The 23727-nt window shown below is 42.8% G+C and overlaps 1 protein-coding gene across 1 annotated transcript in view; it reads left to right on the top strand.

Annotated features, from left to right (window-relative positions):
- The first annotated feature begins 51 nt into the window (after nt 1–51).
- GPM6B (glycoprotein M6B) overlaps nt 52–23727 on the top strand; it is a 105415-nt gene continuing 81739 nt past the window's right edge. Inside the window, exon 1 of the mRNA XM_041416464.1 lies at nt 52–210. Coding sequence (XP_041272398.1) covers nt 207–210 — 4 coding nt within the window. The 5' untranslated portion in view covers nt 52–206. The remainder of the gene's footprint in view (nt 211–23727) is intronic.

Genomic DNA, 23727 nt, shown 5'->3' with positions numbered 1-23727 from the left:
CAGGCGGGGCCGCCCCGCCCCTCCCGGCCCTCCCGCCCCTCGCTCCCGCCGCAGGCGAGCCCGCCACTGCGAGAGCTGCGGCCGCTGCCCTCCGCCAGCCCGCTCACTCGGCACAGCACAGCCCGGCCCGGTCCGGCATACCCCGGCACAGCACAGCGAGCCCCTGCCCTGCGCCCCCCGCACCGCCCGGACCACGCGAACCAGCCATGGGTAAGCGAGCGCGGCTGCGGCAGAGCCCGCGCCCCGGGGCCGCAGGGGAGCCGCGGCTGCGGGAAGGGTGGGCGCGGGGGCAGGTGCGGGGCAGCCCCGGTCGGGGCAGCGGCAGCCGCCTGTTGAGCGCCCCGGCAGCGCGGGGAGCTGGAGCGGCCGCCCCTCCGCCCGCCTCGCTCGGCGCCGCTGCCGCAGAAACTCCGCGCAGGGAGCGGGAGCGGGGACGGGCGCAGGGACGCCCTGTCCGGCGGGACAACGGGACCTTGCTCGCCAGCTGCAAAGCGCTCCCTTCCTCTGAAAGTAAATCATTGATGTGGGTGATGATGATGATAGTCAGAATGCGGGATCTGTAGTTTCGGAGGCGGTTGTAGGCAGCCGGCCCGGAGCTTCTCCGTCCCGTGGTCCGTCCCTCAGAAGCCGAGGAAGGGGCGCACTCGGGGGGACAGGGGCGGCCGTGGGGCCGGAGCGAGCCCGGGGCTCTCCGCGGGTCTCGGTGCCGCCGCCCGGCGCTGGCACTGGCTCGGTCTCGCCCGGCTTCCCCGCGGCGTGCGGCGGAGCGGAGGCGCAGCCCCTCTTCGCCAGAGGCGCGGGTCAGCTTCTGCCGGGCTGGGAAGTTTGGTCGGGAGAGGGGGAATAGCCTCGGGATACAGGCGGGAGGGCGGAGTGGGTAGTGCTGAGTACTCCGTGTGCCGGGCGTGATGCATTTAGGTGTGAGCGCTAGGGAATCCTGCGGGCCATTGGGGTAACGTGGTGCGCTGTTCCCTCGGCAGCGCGGGGTGGAAAGCGGCGACTTCTGTTCCCGAGCTCACGGGGGGGGGCAGCGCTTGCGTGAGTGCGTTAACAGGAGCAGAAGTGGGGCCCTAGGGAGGGAAAGATCCGTAGCGCACATGGATGGGTCCGTGGGCAGTCAGCACTCATCGTCAGCATTCCCATCCTTCCAGCATGGGGCTTTTAGTATATGGGCTGCTTCCCGCGAGCTCTCTCTCAACCAACAATATATCCAAATTAATTAAGGAGTACTGAAATTTAGGAGGTTTGGGAAAAGAAAAGATAGAAAAACACTCCTGTATCTTTGGTCTGGTTTGCCACTGGCATATTAATGCTTAGAGGTTGCAACTGCTAAAGCAGAGCTATCAGTGCGTGCCCGAGTGTTAATATGCACATACTGATGCTGGCACTGTCTCTGATTTAATTAAGAAGAAAAAAAATTAATTACTCAGCCAAAGCTAAAGGAAGCTGATGGAATTCCTATGGTTGCTACTTTGTTAAATTAATTCGCATCACCTAATTCCCTAATTTCTAAATGCTTATTAACTGGTTTGTTCCCTAGCTTAGTGAGGATCAGACTCCTTTAGTATTAATGTCTTTTTACTAAGCTTTTTAGAAGTTTTCTACACCCCTTTTAGTGCACAGTAAAGTACTGATTTCTGTAGCCTCAGCAGTTCTGATGGTTGAAATAAACCAACCAACCAGCTGTTGGTTAGAATCATCAAAAACCTTATTTTTGGTATCCACAGTCTGATACTTATTTTTTAGACTATTCTTTTCCTGTGTGAATTTTTGTTATTAAATGAAACTGCAAAGTGGGCAGCCTCTCCTCTTGTTTATAACTTACTGTCTTCCCCCTAACTTACACTTTTTACTTGCATGGGTTGATGTCCAATAAATCTTGGAATGGGGAGGGAAGAGGGATAGAAACAAAGGAATGTTTTTACTGTCTTATTAAGGGAAGAGTATTGATTGCCATGTAAAATTGTTCTTAAATGTCTTTGCTGCTAAGTGTGTGAAATTGGTTTTCCTTCAGCGTGAATTAAGTTGCTAGCAGTTTGGAATCAAAACTCTGTTTTAAATCTTTGTGAGTGATTCACCTTAAAGAGAAGCCCATCTTTATTTCAGTTGTAAAATCTTAAAACCACTAAAGTTAGTCTTGCACACTGTGGGTCTGCAACAGTGTGTGAAGTATATAATTTATGTCCTTATAGAATGTGTTGTCCTGAATGTAGCAGTTGGGAAAAGGGGAGTAAAGACAAGAAAACTTTTCTTGAACATTTTGCTCATAATGATGATAATAACAACACAAAATTCCAAGGTCTGCCGAGTTCTTTGCTTACAAGCATTGTTGGGTGACCAAGCTGTGCCTGAGTTAATGGCAGTTTGGTCAGTCAGGAGAGGGGACTTGGAGCAGAAATTTCATATGAAGTACTTCAAAAAGAAGTCACAAAAAGAAGCCTTTGTCAGCTGGTGATCCAGTCCCCCATGAATACAACGTTTTGTTTCTGTCATTGCATAACTGTTGCCCTGGCACTAGGTAAACTAAGGCTGATGTGATTGTCTCACCAGGCCTTGTGTGGAGCCCCAGTGCTGCATTGAGCTTCCTGACCCGATGGCAGGGATGTGTTGGACTGCTTCTCATTAAGACAGTTGGAGTTGTCCTTGCTCACACAAAACCTTTGTGTAGGACTGGCTTACCCAGGCTGGTTTTTGTTTTCCTTTTTGGAGGCTGAGAGCCCTCTGCAGCCATTATTGTTCTCTGGGCTTTTGGCTCCTTCAGCATTTCTGAAACTTGGGCACCCTATTCCCAGCACTGGATGGGGTTTGCACTGGCTGGATGGAGGGTCCTCATTAATGACCAGTGCATTGCTTTGTGCATCTCCTGTGAGAAATCCCTCCCATGGGCATCGTGGCACACACTCTCTAAAACATCGTGTTTCACTTAGAAGGTGGGGAGTGGGGCTGTTATTTTACAAAATGAACAAAAACATGCAAAATTTTTGGTTCCTAAAAGTTCAAAAAGCACGGTATAATGTAATTTCTTGGGAACTGTGTGTCTTCGTAATTTTAGGCTTTTTCTTCTTTGTACTCTCTAAATTGTTGCTTTTTACTTAAAAGAAAAAAAAAAAGGTTGGAGCAGTGTGGGTACATATATTATATTTGGGTTGGTTGGTTTTTGAAAAGAGATGTTGAGGAGAACACTGTCTGCAAAGAGAGGATGAAATTTTGCCTGTCTTTATGTGGGTTCTGGTCCATTTCTCTGAAGGCCCAGTGCAGGAGCTGCTCCCTTGTGGAACCCAAAGGCCTGGGAATTCCCAGAGGTATCACACTGGGGCCATCTCCTGTCCTTCACACCTTCTCCAGCCCATCCAGCTCAGTCACCAGTACTTGCTTCTGTGTCCCTGTAGTTCCTCCCTGAATCCCAGAGCGGACCTTCACTTTCTTCATTATTATCTTCAGGAGTTCCAGCTTAGGGGCTGTTGCCACCCACAGAAATGGTCCTTGCTTTTACACTAAATGTGTCTGAAGTAGGTTCAGATATTCCCTAAACCAGGCTTTCTTCTTATAAACAGCTGGGGGCAAATCCTGAAAAAAAATCAGTCTTCTTTCTTACTATTCAGATATACATTTCATTCAAGTAGGAGCTGAAATCTTTAGTGTCTAACATTAATAGTAAAATCTGGTTAGCTTTGGTCATTAAGGGTGGCTGGATTTCAATTGCCAAGTGATGTAGTCCATATTTTTGTAAATCATTCACCTCGTAAACATATTTACCCTTATTCTTATTAAAAGAAAATAAACAAATATTCAATTTGTTTTCTCATAAAACCTGTGAAGTACAAAATTTTATACTGTTGCCCTTCTATTTCCACAGCACCTGTTTATGCTGTTAAAAGGTACTTAATTTGCCTTCTCACTGTAATCCTTCTTGTCTGAGAAGGAGGTGGAGAAGAAAATGTTATGTATCTTAAAAATATCTGTGTTTTCACTATATTTACAGGTTCTTCCTCATCCTCTCTTTTTAAGTGTGTGGTTCTGTAATACAGGATATCCTCTGTCCTGTGTGTTAATTCTGTGTCTGGTTGATCTTGAATTGTTACATTTTAGAAAAACATACTGGATGATAAATTGCATCCCTGGGAGGTCTGAATTGTCAGTGTCTGATTGCCTGTCTTTTTCAGAGTGTTTATAGAATTTTTAAAACCAGTTGAAGTCTTCAGGTGTCTTCTAATCATAGAATATTTTGGTTTGACCTTTAAAAATCAATGAATCCAACTCTTCTGCTATGTGCAGGGACATCTTTTCACTTGCTCAAAGCCCTGCCTAGCCTCATCTTGAACACTTCCGTGGAAGGAGCATCCAGGGATTGGGCATCCACAACTTCTCTGAACAATATTTAGTAATAGCTAAAGTCCTTCCTCTAAAAAAATAACTTCAGTGTCCATTTCATGATTAGGTGAAAAAAAACCTTGAAACCAAAGCCAGTGAAGCCCCCTTCCTGGTATGTCTTTTTTTCCTCTTACAGTGGTATCACGTTGTCTGCGTGGTGCACGTTTTCAGGAGCGAGGATTTTCCTTTCTCTGAGGTACACAGTTGTTGAAGGCAGATGCAAAATAACTCCTCTTATTGTATTTCCACTGCTAGTTTTTGGTTAGAAAGGTGTCGTTGTCTTTTCAGAAGCGGGAGAGCATTGCATCCAGTGAATTTTCCCTGAAGTAGAGCATTTGCTTAGGGAACTGCTGTGTGTTGCTGCCTTACCTCACTCCCTGCAATGGCTGCTCTTCCCACTGATGGATTTCTCTTCTGTTTGACCTCTCCCTTGGGCACCCCAGCTGTGTGTGCCCTTTGCCTTTCCCCAGACACGCACACGCCTGGTCCCCATGAGTACCTGCCCAGGCAGCACAGCACCTGCTCCTGCCTGCAGCTCCTGGCAGCACTCCCGCTGAGGTGCCGAGCGCTTGCACAGAGCCATGGAGCTGCCTTCCTTGAGCCCACCTGTGGAAAATGCAATGTCTTTGTGGCTCCACAGTGTTAGTGTTTTGGAAGATGGTGGAGCACATTGCATCTCGCTGGGGTTCCATTCTGGTGAGGTGTGTGGTGAGACATTTAGGAGGTCATTTTCCAGGGTTTGCTTAAGCACGCTTGTGGCTGCATTGGTTTAAAACAAATCAAGATTCTTTCTGTTCTTCTGGCTGGTTCCTTAAAATACATTTATGTACAAGTGCCTCTGGGTTTGCATTGGTGTGAGCAAATGTAAGGAAAGATAGTTTAATTTCCATGTGGATCATCAAAGATGGATGTATTCAAGTGATGGGTCCCAGCTGAGCCTGCAAGCTTCTCTCTGTAGAGGCACAGAATCCTGTGTGGGGAGGATTACTGGGTCAATACCCACAGTGGTCAAAGGGCAAAACAGAGCCCATCACATCCATCTCATAAGTTGGCTTCTTCCGGGTCATGTGCAATGTAGCCTGTGGCCCAAAGGAAGCAAACTTGGCTTGACAATACCCAGAGAGGAATCCACGTCTCCTGATCATTTTCCAGCATTTATTCCGCAGGCAGGTGTGAACTTGAGATAGCTCTGGTGCAGGGATAGCTGTGCCAGTCCAAATCCTGTCACCACTCCCTGTAAAGACAGTGGGCATCAGTGGAGATGGCACCATTCAGTGTAATAAATAGGTAGCATCCTATGTACCACTTAATTCTTAGCTGTTTTTTGCTTTCTGTTGCTGCTCTGTCTTGGTGCTTTGGCAATCTTCCTCTCCATAATTATTTGTCTCTTGGGTTTTAGGCTCAAAAGCTTGCATGCGGAGTTGTGGCTTGGGAAACATTTACAAGCAACACAGAGAACTATGAGAATTCAACATCTTTTATTCTCCCTGGTTTTGGAGCTCTTTGATGAGCAGCAAATTTCAAAATGTGAATGGAGCTTATGTTTCATTAACAGAAGGATGTGCCAGCCACAGAGCTATCAATAGGTACAAACCTCAATGCCTTCCTCAGCATCACTTTCAGGCATATTTGTTTTATTGTTTGAGTTGTGGGCATGTCACACTTGGAAATTTTAGCCTAGAATTATATGTACAGAAAAGGTCTTTCAGAAATGTGCTTGTACTGTAATGTTTGGGATTTTTTTTTTAATTTTTTTTTCTCCTGTGGGGAGATGTTGAAAAGGACCATGGTTCAAAGCTAGCTGGTACTTGGGTCATGAGAAGACTGGATTTCTTGAACTGATTTGAAGTATCCAGTGTAAGATACAGCCTTCATAATTTTATTTGGGTTTTTTTTAATGTCTGTTAAGTGCATAGAGCAATCGTTGCATATTGCAGCCTAAAGCTCTTGTCTTTGAATACACTCCTTCAATGCCAGTGGAAATACAAGACTTGCCCTGGTGTAAACCATACATAAATCAGAGCTGGATTGCACTGAAGGCAAACAGGGCAAAAGTTTTGCAGGAGTAAGGAAGCAGCTGGCTTGCCTTCCAGGTGCTGGTTTGTGGATAAACAGAGAGAAAGGACACCTTGTGTTAACAATGCAGCTGGTCAGGAGATCCAAACCCAGAGTAAATGATGGGAGTTCAGCCAGAGGAGCTTTATGTTCTGAGCAGTGCGCTGGTTTTCTCAGTATTGGAAACATACACTTGGGCTTATTGGTTGTTTTGCTGAGCTGGAGCAGTGGAGCCTGCCCCGATGGCTGACTGGGGAGGAATCTGGCTCCCTCATGCTGCCAGCAAGGCACAGCTGACTGGCACTCTCCGATGTCTGGCTTTACCTTTTAGTCTGTGTTTTTGCCAGTTTACATGCTAACAAATTGATTGAGGCTTCTCAGTGCTGATGCTGGGTGTGTACCAGTGGAGCTGCTGGTGCAGGTGAGCATTGTTTGCCTGCTGACACCCCTTGACACCCTTTGGGAGCCCCCTGGGTCCTGTGGCTGCTGTTGGGTCCTAGCTATCGCTTCAAGAGAGATTTCATGTGCTTTTTTTTTTTAATTCTGTGGGTTTATATGTATTTTCTGATTGGGCACAAATGTTTCATGGCATAAGACGGTGCTTTTGTCAACTGAAGACTTTTTAAAATTTCTTAAGTTCAAGGTTCTGAGAATTTCTGTAAGGATTTTCTGGAATGGAGTCCTTGGCACACACCATGCCAACAAACACCGTGCAAGTCTGAAGTAGTGCAGAACACTGGCTGGATCTTCAATGCTTTTTTGTAAATTCTTGACTAAAGTAGTTTTAATTTTCTTGTTGTCTGTGTTTTCTGTATCTTGTGCTTTTCTTTTTCTTTGTTTTATTTTTTTTTTAAGGAATAACTTTTGGAAGGTTTTAAGTGATTGCTACTTGTGTCTATACTTATGCTTTTGTTACCAAAACTGTGTTGACATAAATGTCAGGCACTTTCCCAAACAAAAGCGTAAAATGAGTTTTTGTATTTGTAAAGCACACAGCTGAAAATAAGTTTGCCACATGGACCTTCCCTTGTGGGAAATTAAATGCTTTTCTTGAGCTGTTTAGGCGTGCATTGAAAAAAAAAAGTCATGAGGAAATGGAGATGTCTAGTGGGAGTATTTTGGAGTTCTTTTGGTGCAAGCACAGGGATCTGCTCCAGCACATCTGTCAAGAACCCACAACTTGCAAGGTGTAAAAACAAGGACATGTAATGCAACATCTGCTCGTGCTGTGTGACAGGCACAGGTACAAAAGCCTTGAAATCTCTGAGATATTTGTCATGCCATGTCAAGGGAATGTAACAGAATCCAGTCCATACAATTGCCTGCTCTCCAGCCAGGGAAGTTATTAGGTACTAAAGCTGATAACAGTTGCATTGAGCCAAAGTTTTGCACAAGCGAATGCGAGGAATGCAGTGCAGAGGGGGCTTTGCTGTGTGTGACTGATGTAGCCGTGTTAGTAATTACTTCCCTTATGCAATGTATACCTTCACTTCACAGACATTTCCCCCATACTGTGCTGAAATTGAAATGGTGATTCCTCATGCTTGGTAGTTGTCTGATGAAAACCCCCCAATTCAGATTATGTCTGGAGACTTAAAGAAATAATGATGTGGAATAAAAAATATCCAGTTAAATAATTTTTGCTGAGTTTAGCCTGCAAATTTTTTTCTTCCTTTAAGTTATTTTTAAACAGTTTGAAAATGCCTGTTTTTCTCCTCAAATTTTATCTATGAGAAGCGTACAATAGATGCTTAATCTTTAACCTTCTCCTAAAATTCTTTGACATTTTTCATGTTATCTGCCACTGATATGCTTGCAACACCATGCTTGAGAAATTGTTGTAATCTACCACATACTAAAGTCCTCTTATTCCTCAGTGGAAACCTCAGAAAAGCAAAAAGAAAGAACAAGGAAGGATTAAAAAAAACTCTTGAAAATGCTGATATTAAGTAGCTGTGGCAAAATGAAGGTAGGTATTTGAGGAGTGGGTGGAACTGAAACAAAACACAAATGAGGTAGCAGCACCAGTCAAGACTCAATTGGTTTCATCCTTAAACAGTCTGCAGATTTCATTAAAATGGTTTTATTTTCCTGTAAAACTTTATTTGTGGATTTTTTGGTGTTTCCTATGGCTGTCATCGTAAAACCTGCTGAATGTTTTCCCCATAACCATCAGCTTTCCAGCTTGTCCAGAACGGTTTAGAGTCTTTCCATTATCCTTTCAGAGAGGAAGTGCTGGATATCATGGTCAAACCTTGTCCTTCCCTCCCTCTAGGCTGTTTTAGGTTTTGTGGGCAGGGATGTGTGTGGGTAGATAGTTCCCTGACCCCCTTATTCCTGCTGGCATTTGATACTCCACTGAAGACTTTCTCCATGAAGTGACATCCAGAAGCGCTTGCTGGTTTTTCACACATGGTAGGTGAGCACAACTGTGACTGTTACTTGTGCTTCCAAGTAAGTGATGTACCTCTCTGAGAGACTTTAAAAGCAACAGCTTTAAAATAAACAGAAAGTCAAGAGACACTTCCTTAAAGCAAAATTAAGTGCTTTACTGGAGGGAGGTTGGAGTCTTAGATTTCCACAGTAACAAAAAGGCATGGTACATGTGGAATATTAAGTGTTGTTGCCAAGGCTAATGGAAAAGTCCCAGCTGCTGTTAAAACCTGACATATAACTGTGTTAATTACTGCACACTGAGTCTTCCGTTCCTATAAGAACATGCAAAAAAAAAGGTTCAGGAAAATGCCAGGGTAGTTACAGTCAGCACTAGTTACTTGTCCCCCTTACAAAAACACAGTTGATAAAAACACTTTGTTTCATGTTTGATTAGTTGATCTTAGATAGCATTGGTATTTTTTGGCTGTAGAGATAGCTGCAAAATTGGTCAGTATGATGGCTGTAGGATAGCTATCTACTTTCTGAAGATTACCTACCCTCTTAGAAAGAACTGTGTTCAAAATGGTTAGAAAATTAGAAATGTTCCTTATTTGCCACAGAGTTGTTTGGTTTAACTGAGGGATAAGAATGGAAACAATCCCTGAGTTTCTGTTGAAAAGAACCTAAAGAAACCCTGCCAGTTACTTGGAAATGTGGCATCTTCATTCTTTGGTTGTTCCTCTGGCCTGCTAATGGGGCTCTGTGCAGGTCTGCTGAGAAGATACTGATGAGGATGTCCTGGTTTTGGCCAGGACAGAGGTATTTTATTTGCAGTAGCTATGAGGGGGCAGAGCCTGGAGCCGTGTGTGTACTTCTGGGTTGCTATTCTGTACCACCCACATCACTGCCAGGGATGGAAGTAAGGGACTCCTGCTCCTGGGAGGAACGTGGGCATTTGCAGGGTGGGGAAGCGTGGCATGTGGAGGGTGTCTGCCATTGTTTTTCGCTGTCCCGGGCTTGTGAGCATTTTTGCCTGTAAATCACCCTCTCTTTATACACTTATTTTATTAGTGTTGTTACTGGTACTGTTCATTTTCTTATCTCGTTGCTGTTTCTAGTAACTTGTTCTTATCTCAACCCATAATCTCTTCCTTTTGTTTCCCACCAAGTGGGAGAGGAGAGGAGTGGCTTGTTTTCTTTTTAGTGGGAGTACTATACAGGGGAGTGCCCTTCCTAAACCAGGACAGTGGACTTCATAAGATGACACAGAAGGGGAAAAGCACTTCTCCAGCCAAAATGTGAGTTCCCAAAGCACTCCTTCCTCTTTGCCATCATATAAGGCAGTTTTATCAATTCAGAAAATGCCATCATGCTTAAGTTCTTGTCTACTGTAGTCCTTTTAAAAATACTTGATCCTTAAAACTCTTGTTTTTTAGGGAAGAGACTGGTAAGATTAGTAGGAGGGAAGCATGCCTTTTTCCTTCCATATGTGTTCGTGAGCGTGACTGCTGTGCCCACTTCCCACATGGTCAGTAGTCTGTCTTCTTCTGCATGTGTGAAACATCCCTTATGTTGGCTCCTGTACCTTGTAAATAAAGTGTTTTCTATTGACTTACTCAGAAAATATGTCAAGCTTTTTGTTACATATGCTTCATTGCTCCAACACTTGTGCTTTGCATTTGCATGTGGTTCTTAGATCTCTGTGGAGAGAGATTTATTCTCCCTATCCAAGTTTAAACATAGGAGAAAAATCATGGAATTGTAGGATGGTTTGGATTGGAAGGTGCCTTAATGATAATCCAGTTCCAACTCCTCTGCCATGGGCAGAGGCATCTTCCACTAGACCTGAGCTCCATCCAGTCTGGCACTGAACACTTCCAGGGACGGAGCATCCACAACTTCCTTGGGAGACCTGGTTACAGAGTCTCACCACCCACTCAGTAAAGAATTTCATCCTAGTATCTAATCTAAATCTGCCCTCTTTTCAGGGGCATCACCCCTTGTCCCATCACTGCACTCCTTGGTAAAGGGTCCCTCTGTATCTTTTCTGTAGGCTCCCTTCAGGTACTAGAAGGTGCTACAGGATCTCCCCAGACCTTCTCTTCTCCAAGCTGAACAGCCCCAGCTCTCTCAGCCTGGCTTCATAGGATGCTCCAGCCCTCTGATCACCTTTGTAACCTCCTCTGGACCTCCTCCAAAAGGTCGATGTCCATCCTGCCTTGAGGACGCTGCAGCCCAGAACTGATGCAGTGCTCCAGCTGGGGCAGAGTAGAGGGGCAGACTTGCCTCCCTCAACCTGCTGCCATTCTGCTTTTGATTCATCCCAGAGAACAGTTGACTTTCTGGGCTGCAAGTGCACACTGCTGGTTCAAAGTCAGTTTTTCATCCACCGACACCTCAGGTCATTTTTGGCAGAGCTGTTTTCAGTCCATTCATCACCTGGCCTGTATATATGGTTGAGATTGCCCTGTCTCAGGTGCAGAACCTTACATTTGGCCTTGTTAAGCTTGCTTTTATTTGCCATTTTAACACTTTTCTTGTGTCAGGCTAAATCACTGACATCACAGCAGTATCCCAAAATTTAATTTATCTTGAGCTGTTCAAAGACATTCAGGATAGACATTTTGTGCACTCAGGTGACTTCGACGTCACGGGTGGACTTGTAGTAGTAACCTGTGCTCTTCTGTGGCAGACACGGATGGAACTGTGACACTTGAAGCCATCAGGCTTGGCAGCTTGGCAGTGTTGTGTGCCCTGCTTTGTCTTGGAGGGGACAGCTGGGAAGGGCACCCTGGTGGCAGCCTGCATCTCAGGCCTTCCACAGCACTTGGGATGTACCATGCCAGTGCTTCCTGCTAGGAGATACTGGCAATTAATTTAAAATCCTTCCCCTAGGTCATCATGACTTTAAGGAGCTTTTGCACTTACTCAGAAACTGCTTTTCTTCTTTGAGAGTGACCTGCCAAGGCAGCTGTGTTTCTTTAAGCACTGAAGTTAATGATAAAAAACATGAAGCTTGAGAGGAGGAGATCAGGATTCCAGCACTTCTTAACTGTGTACTCACTGTCAGTGTCCCTTCTGTGGGAGACCAGAATGATCAGATTTTGTGGCTGCAGGACAAAGTGTAGGTCATGGCTTGGACATCTGTGATGCTTTCTGCAGTAGCTTTTGAGGAGGGTCCTCATATGGCCTTTCTGTGCTCAGTGTGAAAGAAGACAAGCTTTCTTTCTTTCTCCTGGTGTCTTTTGTTTGTTTGTTCTTTTATTTGTTTGTTTTATTAATGAAGTACAAAGGAAAATAGGCTTTTCAGATGTATCAGCAACATTGCATAAGAGGATCCTCCTTGTGTGTGTGGAGGCTGCTGACATACTCTGGTTACATCAAGCCCTGTGGAGTAGGTGTAATCAGAGGGTACAATGGCCTTGTATGTGCTATGGCACAAGTTGCAGAGCGTGGAAATCTGGCAGTGTTCTGCCTGGCTGTGTAGCTTCTGTACAGAAGCTATGTATGGTTACTACATAATCCATAACATAGGGTTATGTAGTAAGCTAAACTTAACCTCTGTTCACATAATCTTAAATTGGCCATTAACTCAATCACACATACTTTTCATTTCCAGTTTTGCTTGGGAACGCCATCTCTTCAGTCTCTTTTCATGAAGCTGTGTGTGGGCTTACCTGCATTTGTATGGTAGGAGTTTGCTCAAGAAGTACCTTCCTAAATCACAGCCCCAGCAGCTGTGTTCCTTGCAGACACGTGGAAGAGGCAGGGCAGCAGTTGCCAGCAAGCATCACCAGTGTCTTTTTTTTCCCTCCTAGCTATGGTGACCCTGGATGTGAGACCAGGAATGTATGCACTGGAGATGATTTAAGGAAATGTGCACCACTGCATACTAATTGATTCGGGTCATGGTACTCACAGGATAAGTGCAGCAGCTTCCTGCCTCCCAAGTGGTTCCTGTGGTTCTGATGTGAACCTCTTTGGCTCACGCCAAGAAAAAAAAACTGCGTAGTAATTAAAATTAACCTGACCTGCTTTAGAGGAGCCTGGTTTGAATTAGGGCATGATTATTAACTCTAGCAGTATTTGGCTTTGCTAAATCTTTCCCTTTGCTTGCACATCGTTCATTTCCTGCCATTCCATCAGCTCAGTGACTGGGGTGGTATCTGTTTATGTGAGACCCCCCCATCTCTGTGGAGGAGAGCAAGGCTTGGCTAACACAAAGCACCAGCCTTGGTGGGACTCTGTCAGGGCACAGAGCTCGGTGGCTGACAGGGTCTCCTGCTGTCCCATCTCCAGAAAGCCAGCACTGTGGGAGTAGAAAACGGAGTGAAAAGATAACTTTGTGTGCATAACTGACCTGAAAGCTGCTCTTCTCATGGGTGTCTAAAATAGTTAACATAATTGGGCTGCTTGGAGTTTACTGCTTTAAATTCAAGTCCTCTGAGCTTTAAGGGCATTGTCTTTTATATCTGTGTGTGGGAAATTCAAGAAAAGCAAGAGTGGAGCAGACTTTTAATTTCAAACCATAGAGGCTTCATCAGTTTGAAGGCTCAAAGTCCCTTGCTTGTGATTTTTGTTCCCATGAGCTAGATGATGTGCCTATTTTTTCTTTATATGTGGATGATACCATTTTAATGTCTCTTCAAGCCCTCTTTGTTGGCTGGGTAATAGATGAACAGGAGTTTTCATCAAAAAAATGCAGTAAAGCCTTTTTGAAAAGGAGCATTTTGCATCTGGTTGTCTTTCCATCAGGTCACAGCTACAGAGTGCCAGTTTCAAGGTCTCTCATATGACAGCTGTGCTACTTGTTTTCCAAGGCATTTTTCAGACAGGAGCCATTGGGAGCTGCTGAAGTGTTTTCCCAAATTCTTCCCTGGTGTAGTGCCTGGATGCCCTGATGCTCCTGCCTTGTTCTGATGTGTCATACAGTGGTGTGGTAAGGTCCTCCATGACTGATCTCTCGTGATGGAGTGAATATTCTTCTTTTTTCACCATTTGTTTGTTTTTACAGTGTTTAAAAAGTTGATGTTGGCAGAAAAACAAAAACCAGTAGGATTATTTTTTGATCCAAACAAGCAGGATATTTGAATTAGAAAGGTCTTTCTCTCAAAAAAACTGAAATATTTTTGGGACAAAAATGTTTAACATTGTGTTACCCTGCCTTTTTTTTCCCTCTGAAAGAATTGTCTCTGCAGTGAAATGAAATTGATCCATAGTTTGAAGGCTTGTATTGGACATTCTTGCAGCTTGGGAACAATTGGAAAGGAAAGCAAATGTGTGAGTTGTACAGAGAGGCTGTGTTTTTTGCTCTGGTTTTCCCTGATTCTTCCTTTGAAGTTCTAATTTATTTTTAGAAAACATGAGAAATTAGAGGTCACTAAACATAATTTTCTGTGCTCCTACAAAATCATTAACCACTGATAATAACCTAAACAAGGCAGTCCCTTCTCCCTTTTTGAAGAATCACATTTTTGCAAGATACCATTAACCCCCACTAGCTGTAAGGTGTCTCATGTTCTCTACAGAGCATCTCTTTGATTTCTTGCTTTCTGTGCAAGGATCAGCGTCCTTCAGAGAGCTGCAGATGCCTCGTTGTTTAACACTGCAAAATCTTTGCTCTTGGTTTCTGCTCCTATCCAGCCATTGTCTGTTGTAGTCCTTGAATGCTGAAAAAAAAAAAAAACCACAAGACTTGCTATTATTTTGGAGGCTTTTGTTTGCTGTTTGTTTTCTGAGCATTTAGTGGCTGGTACTTACTTCAAATTTTCCTTCTTCCATGGTGATGAATGGAATTTTTTTTTGGAATTTATTTTTTTTTTTCGGTAATTGGTAATAGAAGATGAAGGCTTTCATGTATGCTTTAGAACTGGGACTTGAGCTGAGCACCAGATCTTGATAAACTTGCTGATGGCATTGCAAGAGGCAGTTCAAGTGTAGCTAGCATGTTTCTTATGAAACTCTAGTACCTTGGCTGTTTTTTTTGGGAAAAAAAGGCTCAGTGTGTTCCACTCTACCTGCCCCTGCTTCTTATGCTCTTCTCTTTTGTGCAGGGATTACTGCTGCAGATCTGTAGGAAAGCACAAAGCCTAGGCAAACACTGAGCCTCCAGAGCCTGTGAAAGACCTATGTTTTAAGGAAGCATATCTGAAAGGAAATTGTGGAAACAAAACAGGGATCTCTTCTTTTGGTAGGTGGCACCTATTTGCTGTCTGGAGGAGAAGTACTGTGGTATACCATAGGGACAGTTTAAATTCTGAAAATACTCTGTGGTGGGTTTCTTCCCCCATCTCTTCCACCTAGTCAGACAAGATTTTGCTGTTTATTTTCTTTATTTGAGTGATGTTATGTGTTTGTCTGATACTCCAATGCATTCCCTGTTCAGTCATTAAAGAGGCTCCATCAGTTGTTACATCTTTGTTACAAATGTGTAGTTTAATACCAATAAATTTGAGAGTGTGGGAATGGGGATTTTCATAGTATGCCATTAAGGAAGTGTTTCAAGACTGATGTAAGGGTCATATTCTTTTGCTCTGCAAGCTCTGCATTTTTCAGGCAAAGTTTGCCATAACAGAGCAGTTAGGAAGAAGTGGTTAGTGGGTCAGACAGGCCCAGGGGGCTAAATTGGGGTTTGCTCAGCCAAATGTTAGTGCTTTTTAATCAACGCTGAATTTTGCGTGCAACATTCTCTTCCTTCCCCAAAGCCATAACAAAAAAAAAAAAAAAAAAAAAGGGTGTTCAATTGGGTCATGCACAACATCTGTCCTTTACTAAACCAGTTAGGGAGGTACCCCAGTGAGGGAGGAGAAGCTGCTATAGCTACTGTTAGAGCATCTTTTCACCACCGTGGCTTTGGCGGTCTGGGACTAGCAGCTGTCGATGAAAATCCCTGTGCAGTCCTCAAACCCCACTTTAGAAGGAAAAGGAGAATTTCCTTTCAGGTTTTGTGCTTCATTTTTACAACAATTGCAAAATTCCAATAAAACTGTGTCATGAAAATTGGAAGTGCAATTAATTTGCAGTGCTGGGAAATAATTGCATGGATTTCTCTTCTCCCTGTTCAGCTTCCTTAGGTGTTAGGCTGCTTCACACTAAGGAATTGTTTTGTCAAATCTCTCTGCTGCCACCTGTTCAGTCTCCAGTAAATGTAATTAATGTGATGGTAGGAATGACAGAGGCTTTGGCCTCTCTTGTCTAGAGGGTTTATGTATTCTCCACCACAGACGATGTGTTAATTGGGCTATCCTGATAAGTTTCCATTTGCTTTGGTGCAGGCCTTTTTTGACAAAAGGCTCCATGGAGGCCAATTTAACTTTTTTAAAGTTCATTGCAGTTAAAAAGCCTCAGTGAACATAAAGTGCAGGCATCTTTGATTTGAAGTTTTTAAGTTCAGCTGAACTTCTTCCAATTAATGGGGGTTTATTAAATTCATCACCCAAAGCAGGCTGAGTCTGTGCTGTATTTTAAACTGAGAATCACAATTTACTGGGTACTTACTGGTGGCTGCTGCAAAGGAGCATAAGAGCAAAAACTGGTATTTTTCTTTTTTAAAGTTCTGAAGTAATTCACTCTTCCATGAGAAGAAATATGAGGATCTGCTTTGAGGGGACTCAAGGATGATTGAAATCCAGCTCCTGGCCCTTCACAGGACAGCCCCAAGAGTCACACCATGTGTGTGACAGTGTTGTCCAATCACTCCTTGAACTCTGTCAGGCTCAGTGCTGTGACCACTTCCCTGGGGAGCCTGTTCCAGTGCCCAACCACCCTCTGGGTGAAAAACCTTTTCTAATATCCTGTCTAAACTTTCCCTGACATAACTTCATGCTGTTCCCTTGGGTGCTATCACCAGTCACCAGAGACAAGAGAGATCACAGCCTGCCCTGTGCTTTCCTTCATGAGGAAGCTGTAGGCAGCTGTTGCTTTACTGCTGCAAAGAACAGGAGAGTTAACTTGCTTTTGCCTTGTTTTGGGTGAAGAGCTTAAAAAATAAAAGCAGTAAGTATTTAAGTATAAGAAGGGGGTGGTTTTCTACAAAATATGGCATGACTTTCCATATGATAGTGGATGACTTTCCTCTGAAAGGTCCAAAGCCAAACAGTTTTAAAGGTAATAAAGATTGAAATGGATAACTCCTCTCTGGGAAGCCTGGACTAGTTGTCTTTCTCATAATGCTCAGTGTTGGCCTCTCCTTTCCCATTATATGGCAAGCTGCAGAGAGGCAGTGGGTGCAATTGGAAGTATAAAATGCATATTGATAAAACCCAAAAAACCAAAACCCCAAATATGCTAGAACATAAAACCAAATGCACATTTATTTCAATAACTGACTCTCAGAGGAGAGCTGTGCTTCAGGGTACAATCTGTTAGTGTCACATCCTGATTAGTATGAAAATTTGTCCCAGTTCAGCAATGGACTGATGGACAGGTCTCCTCAGATGCACCAACAAGCATTCTTGTGAGCTTGAGAGGGAATACTTGGTGTATTTGGCAGCAGAACATACAAGGAGTCTGCTTGCTCAGGGTCTCTGTGTGCAAGCTCATGTTAAAAGATGTGTCAGAAAACACCCATGCACAGCAGGCGGAATTCAGCTGATTTGGGACTTTGCAGTAGTGATTTATTGCAATTGCAAATGCTTGCTTGCTTTAATGGACAGCAAAAGTCATATTTTGTGTTAGAAGCAGAAAAAAGATTGTTTGGAACAGTGTATAAAGCATGACTTGGAATAATTTTTATTTGGCTGAAACATTGCATTAAAGACTAAATGAAAGATTTCTTTAGCTTCATTTTTTTTGGGTAAGTAGTTACAGAAATATGCATTGGTATGTGATAATCCAGGAAACAATTGATTATAATGAAATCTACCAAATGTGATTTATGCTATGAGTGCAATCTTGGAAATGTGATTGAAGATCACCACCATGGAAATGAAGTACAGTGCAATTTGGATACAAATTATTAAACTTATGCAGATAAATTATTTATGAAAGCATGGTTACTGGTCCCTAACAAACAAATGTTTCAGGCTAGTAATGGGGCAATGTGCATACAAACTTTGACTTGGAATTTTTATTTTTTTTTTCCAGAACCACACAACACTTTGTTTTTCCAGATTTGTTTTTACCACTGTTTTCTATTTAGTAACCAATTGTAATAAGAAAAAAAACTTGGTCTGTGGTGAAAATTTTATTATAATTTCAAATGTTATGCTGTGTCATAGTTGCAAAATACATTAATAAAAACCAGGGCTTCTAACAGTCACATATGTATTGGGAAGTACTGTATTGATTACGAATTACAAGGACTGCAGCAGAGCAGGCTTTTCTGAGTTGCATTTTTCAGTCTTTTGTAAAAACGCAGAAACAGCCCCAGATGTGAGTTAATTTTTCAGTAATGAAGTGCTAGCAATTACTTCTGCTACAACCTTCCTGGGTAATAATTCTTCTCTAGATAACTTGTATGTGCATCTAATGGTATCAATTAATGCTGTAACATGCTATTTCAAAACTGCATTGTCTTGTGAATAAACTTACATCTCTGAAATGCTGAAACTCCTTTAGATACAACCATACTTAAACCTACATGTAGCAGCTAGGTGGCAGAAACTGTGCCTTTTTAAGATAAAGTGGTACTACAAATGCAGCAGTGTTGCTTTGCAGTGATGGTTCCGTTTCTTTAAAAGAAAAAATTTTGTGATACCTTTGTATTGCCAGAAATGTATCCTTTGAGAAGACAACAGTAAGCAACTTCCTTCCGTTTTATTGGTGGTATCTTTTCTCTGAGTGTCTGAATGGTCAGAAATACGTTCTTCTGTTGTATACCTGCCATCTACGTGGTTATAAAAGAAAAATAGCTGAGAGATGTCACCTTGTGCTTTTATAACTGTGGCATTCTCAGTGTCTGCTGTGTCATTTACCTGTCATACCTTGCACACCTATATACATACAACAATTAAACATGTGGGTGTGCTCCTGTGGAACAGAAACCTAGGCTGTTAACTGTTTAAAAGCAGGGACTGTTTCATGGGTTTGTATATCAATGATGGCCCAGTCTGCTGGGTTTTTCCGCTGCATAAAACATTGGCCCAGCAGTGTGTGAAGGTGCTGTGTGATCTTTGAGCTACCTGTGCTGTGGCAACAGCAAATAATATTTTAGTGTGCACCATCTTATCAAACTTACACAAGTTAGTTTGTTTTAAGAGTCCAGTAGACTTACTGAAGAACGACTGAGTTATTTTGTGTGACGGGTTGGGAAATAAGTGCCTTGTTACAAAATGGGGTATTTAAGAAAATGCTTGAGGATGCAGAACTTCTGACCTTTCTAAATGAACACTTCATGTGCAACAGCTCTCTTAACTCTTGGCTTTCCAAAAAGCTGGATTTCTTGACAGCCAGGTAGGTTAGAATTTGCAGCACATGAGCTGTAGGGTGGTTCATTTGTTGTGATGTTTAACCTTCATTAAATGGGATACTAAACAGACTTGTATAACTTTACTAAACTCAGAAGACAGCATGCAAGTTTTCCTCATAGCTGAAGTTGTCAGGAGCAGGGTGTCCTAAAGGGCAGTGAGAGGGATTAGCGTATTTTACGTGTATTGAACATTGAGGAAAACAAGTCTTACATGGCAGTTGAATAATTTGTAGGGTTGTTGTAAAGTCCTTTCAGTCACTTTTGCTTTTTAATGTCAGTTTTACACATTAATATTATTGAGAAAGCATTATGTTTTTGACTACAGGAAGTGCTGTCTGATTAAAATGTTCTTGAGAATCTTCCCAAGAGCGTTTCTTTAAAAGAACAAGCATATTGACTTAGCAAAATGCTAAGCTGTTCATTAAGGCAATATGCTGTGGCTGCCAGCCTCAAGTGATTTACATGAATTTGAAGTCATAGCTGTACCTGTTTCTTGGGTTTATGGCTTTGAGCAAGTGAGTTGAATTGTTTTAGCCCACTTCTCATTCATTTGTTCAAGGTGCTTTATGGGCAATTATTGTCTTCAAAATGCTTCAGTGCCTAAATTGCGGGTGATGCTGAAGAAGTTTCTCTGTGGAAACATGTGACTCAGAGTTGCAGATTTTATTCATACTTGTTCTTAGCATTATCACCCAGTGTGTGTTTGCACTCTCCAAAATAGTGATGTCTGACAAGGCTCTTAAATCACATCCCTTTGGTTTCTTCTGTTGCAACCATGAAGTGGAAGACTGGAAGGCAAAAAGAGCTGTAGCTGAGAAAGAGGCATTGCCTTGCCTTTAAGAAACCAATGTCACATTTTTTTCTGCAGTTTAGTTTCCTTCCAGCGTTCTCATGGCACTGTCCTCTCTTTCTATGTGTGCTTGTCTAAATATGAAACACTTAAAGTTTTTTATCATGTTAAGGAGACAGACAAAATGACAAAACAACCCCCAAAAATTAAGCAAGAAAAAACCATGGAGAAGTCCATTGCCACTTCAGAATTTTGACATGAAGCTCTTTTGGGGTTCTTCCACCTCTGGGGCTTCATAAATATGAAGCATGTCTCAGCTGCCACCCAGCCTGTTATTGATTTCTGTTCACATGGGAAGGCTGAGTTCCATGGTCATCCAGAAAACAGAGGGACCTCAGCCTCTGCTACGTGACTGAGAAGAGGTGGCAGACAGGGTTTAGGGTTTTGAAAAGAGTAGTTGCGTTTCCTGGAGTTCGTATGCTTGGCTACTCTTGAATGGAGAAGCTCTTGTACTCCTTCCTGGTCTTGAGACATGCAGTCCCTTCCTCTTTGTTTACCCATTTTTAAAGACTGAGTTTTTCCTTGTGTTCTGCGAGTAAAGTCAGTGTATTCTGTCAGTGGCCATCCAAAGGAAGGGAGAGAGCCCACAGCTGGAGCAGGGAAGAGGTGCATCTGCTGTGAGGCCCTAGTCCCTGCTCCAATGGTGACTGAGTGACCTGGGTTAAAGAGGAGAGGGAGCGGGTGGTGAGCAGGGGGATTACACTCAGAGATGGGAAAGGCTGCACATGGAGAAGTGGAAAGTCGTGGGAAAAGAAGCACTCCTTGCACATGAGGTTAATAAAGAAAAAAATATTGTCTAAACGGGAAGTGAGTTAAAATTTGTGCTTGGGACCCTGTCAGTGAAGTCTTGATTTATCTCTTCACACAACTTCTATATGTGGTTCAATATATTATTACTGCCATAGATGTCAGTATATGCTTTTTTTTTTGGACACGTAATGCTAGTAATGCAATGTGGCATAAATCATCTGGAATTTAAACTCATGTTGTGCCCATTTCACAATTTAGTACTTCTTTCCACTGTTAAATTGAGTTATAGTTTAACATCTGTTGGGACAAATTGGGCTACATGGCAAATTGCGAGACGGAAAGTGTGTGTGACTATTACTCATTACAATTTTAAGTGTAGCTAATTTCTCTTTGTCTTTCTCCCTCATTTCATAAACTAATCTCAATCTTGGCTTTAGAGCCACTGATTTACATGTATGAGCAGTTTCTCACCTGAGAGCCTCTTCTCTAACCTTATGGAAGAATTCCTCATGAATTCAATATGGAATTCACAGTCTGGTTTGAAAGAATTTGAGAAGCTGTGTCAATGCTTTACATTTCTCAAGGACACAGGTCATCATGGTATTTTCAGGCCAGATTCTGATATCTCTTCTTTATCAATAGTTTTCACTGTGAAAAGGTCCAAATCCGAAGGCTGAGTTTAGCAGATCTAATAAAAACAGCAGAATTCTACTCTTTTTGGCTTTTACCATGTCCACTGTGAACTTGAATAATGTTTTTTCATCATGTTTGTGAGATAATCCCGGTTTTTTCCTGCTTGATTTATTTCTAACAACTCTGAAGGCCAATGAATATGGTATTTTCTGGAATGAAGTGTGTGTTTGGAGGCTGGGGGGAGTGTCAAGCTGTTTTTTGTCCTTTTGTTTTGAACTCCTCTTCCACAGAAGACACGGTGTCCTACAGACAGATAGAACAATGCTATATTCCGCTTTAGCGTCGAATCACAAGCAGGGTCTTTGGAATTAAAGTTGGCGAATTGCCTGGATATGTCCAGTTTTTAACAAGCACTGCTTTGTGCATTAGCACCCTACGCTTCCTCCCTCCCTCCCTCCCCCCAGTGCTGCCACTGAAGAGAGGAGGAGAAACAAAAAAAAAACCAAAAAAAAACCCCAACAGAATAAAAGCATCTGTTAGAGTGAAAATGGGGAAGAAAGAAGGGATGAAAAGGGCAGAAAAAAATGTATGCCAGAACAGCTGTCAAATTTGTCAAAAGAGCTGGAGAGCTGGGCATTTTAAGTTAGTCACACTCCTGAGTATCTGATTACCTATGTATAATTTTATTTTATTTTTTTTAACATTAGGAACAGTGTAGCTGCAACACAACTTTTTGTACAGAATGCAACTCAGTTTTCATCAGGATGTTTGAATGCTCATTTACCAGGACTTTGTACCCAGGCGCGAGCATGTGAAAATTTGACACTCACATGTTCTTTCAGGGAAGGGCACTGAAGATGATAAAGGCTCTAGAGAGTGAGTCATTTGAGGAGTGATTGAGGGGGCTGGGGATGTTCAGCCTGGAGAAAAGGAGGCTCAGGGGAGACCTTGCTGCTCTCTACTACCACCTGAAAGGAGGCTGCATCCAGGTGAGGGTTGGCCTCTTCTTCCACGTAACCAGTGACAGGATGAGGGGTCATAGCCTCAGGCTGTGCCAGTGGAGGTTCAAGTTGGACATCAGGAGGAATTTCTCCATGGAAAGATTTGTTAGGTGTTGGAATGGATTGCCCAGGGAGTGGTGGAGTCACCATCCTTGGAGGTGTTTAAGGAAAGACTGGGCATGGCACTCAGTGCCATGGCCTGGTTTGCAAGGTGATGTTCACAGGTTGAACTCTGTGATCTCAGAGGTCTTTTTCAGCCTAATTGATCCTGTGATTTTGGAATTCTTTTTTTGAGTATGCAGTGGAACATGTGTTGTGGTGAGGAATATAGGTTATTATTGAGCATAGTAACTAAGGGATTGGCAGACTTTGAGCTACATTTTAAAACAGGATTTTATTAAATATTATTGTTTGTGCTGCTTTTCTTCTTAATTTTCTGAAGAATAAATAAATGGAAGTGTCAAGCTCAAAGAATTATTCTTCTTGAAAGAGATCTGTGGAAGTATTTATCTGATGGCCTTGAAAGACAATTACCCATGAAGAAAAGTACTATCCTACTGTTGGTAAGCTTATTGACAAAATGGTAGGTGAAGAGCCCCTTCTGACCCTCTGTTACCCTGTTTTATTTTGGTCAAGCAGTGTGAGTGATTGCAAATCGCCATTAAGGTACTATTTTTACTCACCTGAAAAAAATGTTTGTCTGGTACATTTAATGCAATGTGTCATTTCAGCCTACCTACAGAGAAAATTTCAGATTTAAATGAGGATATAGTCCTAAAATCAATTGGCTTGTAGTAGCTGCATCCAATACTGCACCCCAAAGAGGAAGGAATTGTGAACAAGTGTGCAAATAAGCCAGCCCTTTAATGGGAGGGGAGGTGGCCCTCTAATGAGGAGGTGGCCCTCTGTGCTCCCCAGCTAGGCTAAACTCATGGGAGCTGGAGTCAGCAGGCAAAGCTGAAAACTGAGAGCTGTGAAGCTGAACAAAATTCTTGTAATTCTTTTGAACTGCAGGCAAAATTATTTGACAGTGAAAATTGTACTAGAGGAATGTATAAGCTCAAATATTTTCAGTGTAGAGAGCAAAGGGAAATCTATAGTCAAATAAATGACCATAACAGATGGCAGGGTTTTCTGCATTTGCATTTTATTTTTGACTGAGGAATGAGGCTCTGGAGCAAATCTCATTTATCCTTGTGCACTGTGCTTTGGTTCAAATCTCAGAGCAGTCCTGGAGTCCATGACCTGGTTTCCTTTTGGATGAAAATGGCCTGAAATTTGCC

This window comes from Onychostruthus taczanowskii, unplaced genomic scaffold, assembly GCF_017590055.1.
Source record: "Onychostruthus taczanowskii isolate IOZ18803 unplaced genomic scaffold, ASM1759005v1 scaffold52, whole genome shotgun sequence".
NCBI lineage: Eukaryota > Metazoa > Chordata > Aves > Passeriformes > Passeridae > Onychostruthus > Onychostruthus taczanowskii.
This window is presented reverse-complemented; position numbering and strand designations above follow the sequence as displayed.